The following is a 9,423-nucleotide window of genomic DNA, read 5'->3' on the forward strand; positions in this document are numbered from 1 at the left end:
GCGTATGGAGCTCCAACTAGGCCGATCTTGTTCGGTGATTTCTTTGCTAAATGTAATAATTAGGGTAAGCTAGTTAGATTAGCCTAGATTTAAATCACTATATGCATCACTTCTTCTATTGCATTTTTTGGTATCACCACTTTATGTCAAACTAAAAAACAAAATCAGTGAATAAAATAATCAATTTCAGTGTCTTGTATACTTGATTGTTAAATAATTAAATAGATTTCATTGATCGAATTAATATATGATATTTTTGTACGTATTTAATTTGCAATCTTAGAATTTTATATAGATCAATTATATCTGATTCAGATAGAATAAGAATACTGAGAAATAAAAATAGAAACGCGAAATTAAAGAGATGGGGCCTACTTGAATCGGAAAAATGTTACCCAAAATCATGTTTCATGAATATTCAATCAACGCGGCAAAAGTGCAATCCCCTCATTAAGAGATAATTACTTAATCGCCACTTATTAATTAAGGTTTGTGAAAATGTAATAAGGAAGAGATGGAACGGTGGGCCAATCACCAATTAGTTTAAGTTAAGGAATATTCTTCCTCTTATTTATCTTTACACTCTCCACCGCCCTACTTTTGCAACCCCTACCACGCGTACGCCCCAGATTCTTTGAGATACATACTCTATTAGTAGTACTACTACTGACCAAACACCTCCGAATATTTTATCCTACTTAGTCAAAACTAAATTCTCACTATGAATACATTTTCCCACCTAGACTCATCTAACATTTTCTATGCAAAAGATGATAGTACTCCGTAGTCCGTAGTATATTCCATGCAATAGTCAATTTTCCTCCCAAAACGTTTCTATATAAGGCGGCCACTAGTCCCCTCCTTCGATATCAAACACATTAACAAAAAAACCTCTCTCTCTTTCCTAAACAAGAAAGCTTTTACACTTCCCTTGAAAAATGGCGCCGGAAATCATGAACCGTCCCTTGAATAGGGGTGCCTCTGGTCTTGCGAAGGCCGGTAGCCTTCCCAGCCGTGCCTACGTTACGTTCCTTGCCGGTAACGGCGACTACGTGAAGGGTGTGGTGGGTCTGGCCAAGGGCCTTAGGAAGGTCAACACCATCTACCCTCTCGTGGTGGCCGTCCTCCCCGACGTCCCCGCCGATCACCGCCGGATACTCGTCGAGCAAGGCTGCATCGTCCGCGAGATCGAGCCCGTGTACCCGCCCGAGAATCAGACGCAGTTCGCCATGGCCTACTACGTCATCAACTACTCCAAGCTCCGCATTTGGGAGGTATATATAATATAGGAGTATCAATTAATCACATAATTAATTGCAGAATTGATTTTATAAATCGAATTTGCAGTTTGTGGAGTACAGCAAGATGATCTACTTGGACGGAGATATCCAGGTGTTGGAGAACATCGACCATCTCTTCGAAATGGAAAGTGGCTATCTGTACGCAGTGATGGACTGCTTCTGCGAGAAGACGTGGAGCCATACGCCGCAGTTCCAGATCGGGTACTGCCAGCAGAGCCCGGAGCGGGTCAAGTGGCCCGAGTCCCTGGGCCCGAAGCCGCACAAGTACTTCAACGCGGGAATGTTCGTGTTCGAGCCGAGCCTGCCGACGTATCACGACCTGCTGCAGACGCTGAAGGTGACGGCAGCGACGCCCTTCGCGGAGCAGGACTTCCTCAACATGTTCTTCCGGGACGTGTACCGCCCCATCCCCAACAACTACAACCTGGTGCTGGCGATGCTGTGGCGCCACCCGGAGAACGTGCGGCTGGAGGAGGTCAAGGTGGTGCACTACTGCGCCGCCGGGTCCAAGCCGTGGCGATACACCGGCGAGGAGGAGAACATGGATCGGCAGGACATCAAGACGCTGGTGGATAAGTGGTGGGATATTTACAACGACGAGACGCTTGACTACAAGGCAGAGGGAGAGGGAGACCTCGCTGATGCCGAGAAGTTGATCCCCATGGCCGGAGTGGTTCGTTATGTTCCCGCCCCTTCGGCCGCTTAGACTTAAACATGGCTTGCAAACATTTTTTATTTTTAATTTTATTTTTACCTTTTTTATGGAGTGTTTTTTTTAGTATAGTTGGGCGCTACACGGGGAAACCGGCTGGGGTGCCTGCCTGTGTTTTCTTCCTTTTTATTTATCATATAGTAGTATTTGTATTGGGTTTAAAATCCTACCGCCGGTGACTCATCGTGTATTTGTAATTACTTCAAATATGGAGTATATAATAACTCAAATATGTTTACCATTTTGCTCCCTAATATTAACACTAGTACTTATGTATAAATGCATTTTTAAACCTCTTTCTTGTGCTTTGAACTCAAAATTGATCACATATAGAAATTCTCCCCCACCACAATTAACTCGATCGAATCACAGATACGCATGAACACCTGAATGTGTTTTGCAACTAATTGCTAAATCCAGTTATTAAATTATTCTTTCTATTGCATTTTTCTAAAGTGAAGTGTTTCTCGTGGACATTAAAAAACACAGAGAAAACGTTGAGTCACATCTAACATTGGCATATTTTAATCATATATAGGCTGAAAAATCAGAATGATTATTAAGATAGTCACTCTAGAGTATTCCAATTTATGTAAAAACAATAAACAAATAATGAATTAGTAAGACTTGGATTGTAACTTTTAAGACTTGTAAATCAGTCTTTGTATTCCAGTCAAGATTAGTTATCCGTAACTGAAATTTCATATCCCTCTACTGCAGCAATTTATCTTACTACGATTAATTCCAAACTACCTAATGTTGTTTAGTTATTAATTTGTCGTTTTAGTAAAGGCAATGGGTATGTATGATTGTAATGGGTATGTATGATTGTATGAATATGATTATCTCGCTTTAGTCAGCTAAATCTGGACATTGCAAAAGTTACCAATTTATATTAATCCCCGCTAATGACTTATCTAGTCGGTAATGCCGTTATAGAATAATACAAAGTCAAGAAATTAGCACAGCGCCAAATGAAGACTCTAATTAACGACCAACAAAATCTAATGAGGTATAACTTCCACTGGGACACGTGTAGAGATATGAGAACCAAATCTTAACTGCTAAGACTGGAGATTTCTACGTGTAGATATAACATGGGACCCAACCAATCACCACGTGCCTTCTGTATGTTGACATTACATAATCACAACTTAGCTTTAAACCCCACGCGTAATTAAAGTCGAAGTAATTGTTACCTGAACACGTGGAACATTATGGGTTAAAATGTTAGGAAGTAAACCTGCGAAATGTCTCTATGGCCCCGTGTGATTGTCAGCTGACGAAGTAATCTGATTCCTAGAATTTTAAAATTCTTTGTTTGTTTCAATAATAAGAAAATAAGGAATGTAATCTTATTCCTAAAATTAGGAAAAGTTAGTGGAAATATTAGGATTCTGATTCCTCAGTCTAAAGCTGTTATCCTTTTTTCCCCGCTTTGAGGATTTTAAAAGATACGGCCAAAATACACAAAATATATGTTCTCTCTGACTTCTATACGTTTAATTCTTCGATTTCTCTTATCCAAATCTCATCTAGCGATTTTTTTCCTCCATATTTTTGCTTAATTATCTTCTTTATATCTCATCTCTGCCGATTTCTCTTCTCATATCTCACTACCGAGTTCTCTTCTTCGTTTCGATCTTTCAATTTCGTGATTAACTCCATTAACAGGTAAGATGCTTGATTAAATCAACAGATTTATAATTTGTTTATTAGTTTAGTTTATGTTATTTTTTCTTTAACCAAAGTTTTTCATGATTTTTTTTTAATTCATAAATAAGTTTATAAAATTCTACAGTTTTGTACTACTTGAAGTCTTTATTTTTGTTTTCTAATTTTGATGTATGTGATTTGTTCGTGTAATTGTGATAGGGCCCTCGATCTTGTGATTCTCGGCAAGAATATCTCATCCAAGATCTCCAACATATATTTCTTGATTTTATTTTATTCAGCATATCTTCTATTTTAGTTAGTTATTTTATGCGATCTTTATCTTTATTAAGTCTAGTTAGTATTCTATAAATTAGAGGTCTATGTACTCTTTTATTTATTGAGAAATAAAGTTAATTACTTGTTCTCATTTCCGGTTCTGGCGGAAATCGCCCCCTAGCACCTCAACTAGGGTTTATCTTATTCTTCATAATCGTTCGAGTGCTCTATTGCTGATCGATAGGATACAAAATCCTATCAATTGGTGCTTTCATTGATTACTCTTCCTCCATCCAAATTGATCTCTCAAAATCCTTCAAACTCACGTCAAATCTCTCCCAAAATATCTCAAAAACTCAAGCCATGTTCTCTTCAATCTTCCATTTTTCTACACATCACAAAATTACGCTCATATTCTCGACGAACTATGGAATCACAACAACACGCTCTCGAGATTCTCATGGACTTACGTCGTCTAGTCGCTGCTCACGGCGAATTTCTAGCCAAGTTCGGACAGCATACCGAGGAGGCTCCGGAAAGCCTTGCCGAGCGCTCACCTCCACATCAGTCGTGGAATACTCGGCCACCGGACTAGCAGACAGTCACGGGACCTCAACGGGGCTGGTCTCTTCCGCCATCGGTCACAATCGCACCGCTGGGTATTAAGCCCCAAGCCCAACCACGCCTCCGTCTCGAACCACCACGTTTTGATGGAGAGAACGCCCGAGATTGGATCCATAAGATCCAAGAGTACTATAACTACCACTACACACCGCTAGATGATCGCCTCTATCTTATACAATACTTGTTTGATTACCCGACGTCAGATTGGTTGGCATACTGGATGGATAATAATTCCGGCAAGGGTTGGGATGATTTTCTATTGGCGGTCAACCGGTGATTTGACCCCGATCCGTATGAAGGGCGACTTGCAACCCTGCGACAAACGTCCTCCTTAGATGTCGTTGGCGTCGATACCTCGGACCGACATGTCCCTACCTACGGGATGGGTGAAGAAACAGATGGGGCTGCACTAATATATATAAATGCTACTCGCCTACTCCTGTTCGGAAGCCTCACTCTTCCACTTCGGATCTGCTCACTTTATCAGAAGCTCCGTCTCCGGCTGTTCCCTCGGCCACCACCGCCGCTCGTGCTACCCAACCAGCGGACGAAGTTGGTAAGATGATCTTAGAATTAGACAAGGAGATCTTAGATGTAGGTGAAGAAAATAAATTAGATGCTCTACCTTTGAAAGAATTTGTTGTTGCGGCGGATTCTTCAATTCTTGATGCCGCTACAGACTCCGTTCTGGATGTTGCTACAAAAAAATTTAGCATGGATGAGGTTGTGTATGATCAGAGTTTGGGATCGAATGAAGTAGACCCATCTAAAGATGAAGATACTACGTCCCTTTTTGCGTGTGAACTTGCGCAGCCAACTGTTACATTTGTAACATGTGTGGATGTTAATTTCCAAAGCTGCAAGATTGGCGAGGGTATATTGCACGTTGAGACACGGCCTATTCGAGGGTTTCCAAGTGATGCAACGTGGCTCCTCGATCTATACGGCGATGCTCGCACTATACCTCCTCGGTTCGGAGAGCTGGCTACTAGTTGTACTTTGTCTGAGTTACAGCGGGATGAGACAGCCGCTACCATTGTTGCTGCAAATTCTGAGGAACGTGAGGTAAAGGTCCCTACTAGTGCTGCCAAACACTCATCTAAGGTTGTGAATGCATTCTTTGAGACTGATGGTGGTGGATGCGACACGAGGCACTTGAAAATTCAACACTCCCTTGGTTTGCCAAAAAGTGTAGAGGTTTACGATCATGCTGTTGAATCACTGGGCAAGGATGTTAAGCCCATGTACTTGACAGATGCTTTCCTTGAGAAGAACTTTGGTGTCGTTGGCGATGGAGTTCTTCATGGAGAGTTTGATGGTGAGATTTTGATTTCGTCGGATTTTGTCGGTGCCTGTGTCTCTGCTTGTGTTGCGGATGTCATGATGCTTCACTATTATTGCCACAAGTTTCTGGAGGAGCGGGTATCATCGCCTTTCTTTACTACTTCAACATTTGCCACGACTCGTATGAGACAGGGGCATGAAACTCTTTGTTGTGGTGCGATGAAAGGAGTCCATATTTTTGACCCTGGAGATTTTGAGAGTACTTCCACCTTGGACGAGACACACGTGTTCTTATTTCATTACCCACCTTGAGGGTAAGGTGGTTTTCAACAGTGGGGGAGTTGATAGGGCCCTTGATCTTGTGATTCTCGGCAAGAATATCTCATCCAAGATCTCCAACATATATTTCTTGATTTTATTTTATTTAGCATATCTTCTATTTTAGTTAGTTATTTTTATGCGATCTTTATCTTTATTGACTCTAGTTAGTATTCTATAAATTAGAGGTCTATGTACTCTTTTATTCATCGAGAAATAAAGTTAATTACTTGTTCTCATTCCTGGTTCTGGCGGAAATCGCCCTCTAGCACCTCAACTAGGGTTTATCTTATTCTTCATAATTGTTAGAATGCTCTATTGCTGATCGATAGTATACAAAATCCTATCAAATTCTCAGCATCTGATTAGTTCTTGTAATTGATTTGTTTGTGTGATTCTAATAAAACAGAGGCAGCAAAACCAACTAGGAAGAATGATAAAGAATTTGTGTGATGAATAAAATGGAATTTTGGTAAAATTTGAGTCCTATAGTATTAGGGAATCCCCTTGTGTGTATTTGTACGCTACAATATTTTACTGCTATTGTGAGATGACAGAATTATGTTTGCATCTTAGTAGTCTTAGAAATATGTTGTCTTCTGATATCAGTACCTTTTTTCATATGAAACAGATGATAAAATGATAAAATGAATTCACTATTATGGAACAGATGGAGTATAATCTTATTAGATGGGCTTGGCTTCAAAGTTTGTCATCTTAGATTAGACTATCTCATACAACAGTAATCTCCTAACTTACGATAGATTAATTAGGTGTAAATTACTAGTACATCATAATTAATATTGCAAAACTGATGTAAATTAAATCTAACTTTTAAAATAATGTAACAAGGTCTCAAAATTTTCACTCACCCTACAATTACCTTTAAGAAAAAGATAGTTTAGATTAAAAGAAAATAGCCTTACATTATGAATGTTCTTTAATGCGGCTGAATTACGATTTATGAATATATATTTGTAATGGTTGAATACTTGTTTTTTATCTGCAAATATTCGAGTGATAAATATTGGGATATGTCTTTTTGTTTTAAAAAAGATCCAAAGAAATATCTGCTTCCTTGTGTGGGTACTCCGTTCAAAAAATTTCATAAGCGTTTTATGGACCGCCATGTTTTATGTCATTGTGTGGACAATTTGGCATATTAGAAACAAAATGGCATTCCAAGATTTCAAACCTAACTGATCGGATAGTGCCCAGAATTTTCATTTGCACCGGGGTTGTTAGTGAATGAGTTGAAGGTTGTCAGAGGCTGGACAGGAGCAAGAGCTTCACGAAGAGGTGTGTTGTGCTGACTTTTGTTGAACTCTGGGCTCTTGTTGATTTTACCTTAGCATCTCCAATGGCAGCTAGCGGGCCAGCAAGCCGCTCCGCGCGCGCTGGCCGGTCCGCTAGCCGACCATTGGGATCGGCGAGCGCGAAATCGGTGAGCGAATCGGCTAGCCCACGCTGATTCGCGTGCGCTAGCCAATTCGCTTTCCGATCCGCTGGCCGCCATTGTAGCGTCCCGATAGCGATCGGCGAGCGCCCCTTTTTTTAAAAAAATTTCGAGACTCTATATATACGCGATATTAACGTCATTTCATTCACACTGCTTGTTTTAATGAGTTTCTCTCTCTCTCTTAATTTATGTACAAGAGCAATATCGCGAAATGAGTAGTGGTGGTGGTAGTGATGGTGGTAGTGGTGGGGATGCTGAGGAGTTCGAACGGTGGTTGAACGAAGAGTTGGACGCCCATATGTCCCGCGAGGTTAATCGGCTGAAATAAAGGGTCTTGCAGCCGCAGAAGCCGGCGGTACCTCGACCCATTGTCCACCGCCGAGCTGTGGTTGATCGGGATCACGTCGCTGCACATAAGCGGCTATATGAAGACTACTTCGCTCCGGAGCTGCGGTTTGGGGCCAACCATTTCAGGCGGCGTTTTAGGATGAGTATACCACTGTTTATGCGTATCGTTGACGCTTTAGAGCGTCGATACCTATGTTTCCGGTTCAGGTACGACACGGCAGGCAAACCCGGCCACACAGCTATACAAAAGTGCATTGCGGCAATTAGGCAGTTGGCCTACGGAGGCGCGGCAGACATGTGAGACGAGTACCTCCACATCGGCGAGACGACTGCCATGGATTGTCTGAAGTGGGCGTCATTGAAATATTCAGTGAGCAGTATCTTCGAAGCCCTACCCCCGAAGACTGCCAGGATCTGATGCAGATGCACGGGGAGAAGCATGGGTTCCCAGGGATGTTGGGCAGCATAGATTGTATGCATTGGGAGTGGAAGAACTGTCTCGCCGCCTGGAAAGGGTTCTACACGACCGGCTACAAGGAAAAGAATCCCACGATGATCCCCGAGGCCGTAGCTACCGGCTGTGGATTTGGCATGTGTATTTTGGGGTAGCCGGGTTGAACAACGACCGCAACGTGCTCAATTCATCGCCCCTTTTCAACGAGCAGTGCCAGGATGTCGGTCCGGCCATCAGTTTTGTCGCCAACGGCAACCAGCATGATATCTGCTACTATTTGGTGGATGGGATATACCCTAGGTGGCCCATCTTTGTGAAGATGATCAGATGCGCATCTGATGAAAGAAAGGCCTACTTTGCGGAACGGCAGGAGTCGGCGCGTAAGGACGTGGAGCGGGCATTTGGTGTGCTCCAGTCCCGATGGGCGGCAATTAGGGGTCCAATGCGTTTGTGGCATGTCGACTGCATTGCTGATATAATGTACACATGTATTATCATACACAACATGATAGTCGAAGATGAAGGCGTACAACTGACCAGTTGGACCAATGACGATGCTAATGCAGCCGGTCTAAGCCATGGCGTTGCCACCCCCAACGTACGAAGGGGGGTACCTCACGGTGAAGTCGGCCGCCTCAAGGCACATACCGACATGCGCCAAGTGGATGCTCATATTCAACTCCAAAAGGATTTAATTGAAGAGTTGTGGACGCGGAAGACTGCACGACGATAGATTTTTTTTTAAAATTATGTAATTTTTTTTTGTAATTTTTTTTTAATTTAAATAAAATTATCGCATTTTCCCATATCTGTGTCGTAAATTTAATTCCATATTTTTTGTGATTGTTTGCTGGCCTATGGCTAGACTATTTCTTGTCCAGTTTCTTGTCCTGATGATGTGGCAGGATGGGTTTCTTGGCTGGCCTATGGCTGACCTAAAGCCATTGGAGATGCTCTTATGGCACTGTTGTAGGTTTTGGCTTAGTGAGAG

General features: G+C 42.0%; 1 protein-coding gene across 1 annotated transcript; it reads left to right on the plus strand.

Moving 5' to 3' along the window:
* Nucleotides 1–718: 718 nt before the first annotated feature.
* On the plus strand, nucleotides 719–2,254 carry LOC125207197 (galactinol synthase 2-like). The gene is made up of 2 exons (XM_048106441.1): nucleotides 719–1,274; nucleotides 1,348–2,254. Exons 1-2 carry the CDS (start codon nucleotides 939–941, stop codon nucleotides 2,005–2,007), a joined length of 996 nt encoding a protein of 331 aa, XP_047962398.1. The 5' UTR covers nucleotides 719–938; the 3' UTR covers nucleotides 2,008–2,254.
* The last annotated feature ends 7,169 nt before the right edge of the window (nucleotides 2,255–9,423 follow it).

This window comes from Salvia hispanica, chromosome 2 (assembly GCF_023119035.1).
Source record: "Salvia hispanica cultivar TCC Black 2014 chromosome 2, UniMelb_Shisp_WGS_1.0, whole genome shotgun sequence".
Taxonomy (NCBI): domain Eukaryota; kingdom Viridiplantae; phylum Streptophyta; class Magnoliopsida; order Lamiales; family Lamiaceae; genus Salvia; species Salvia hispanica.

What these genes read in the sequence shown, in the direction of transcription:
- LOC125207197 (XM_048106441.1), top strand. Translation starts at nt 939, where the DNA reads ATGGCGCCGGAAATCATGAACCGTCCCTTGAATAGGGGTGCCTCTGGT. An exon ending in CCAAGCTCCGCATTTGGGAG is followed by an intron (nt 1,275 to 1,347) that starts GTATATATAATA and finishes TCGAATTTGCAG; the next exon opens with TTTGTGGAGTACAGCAAGAT.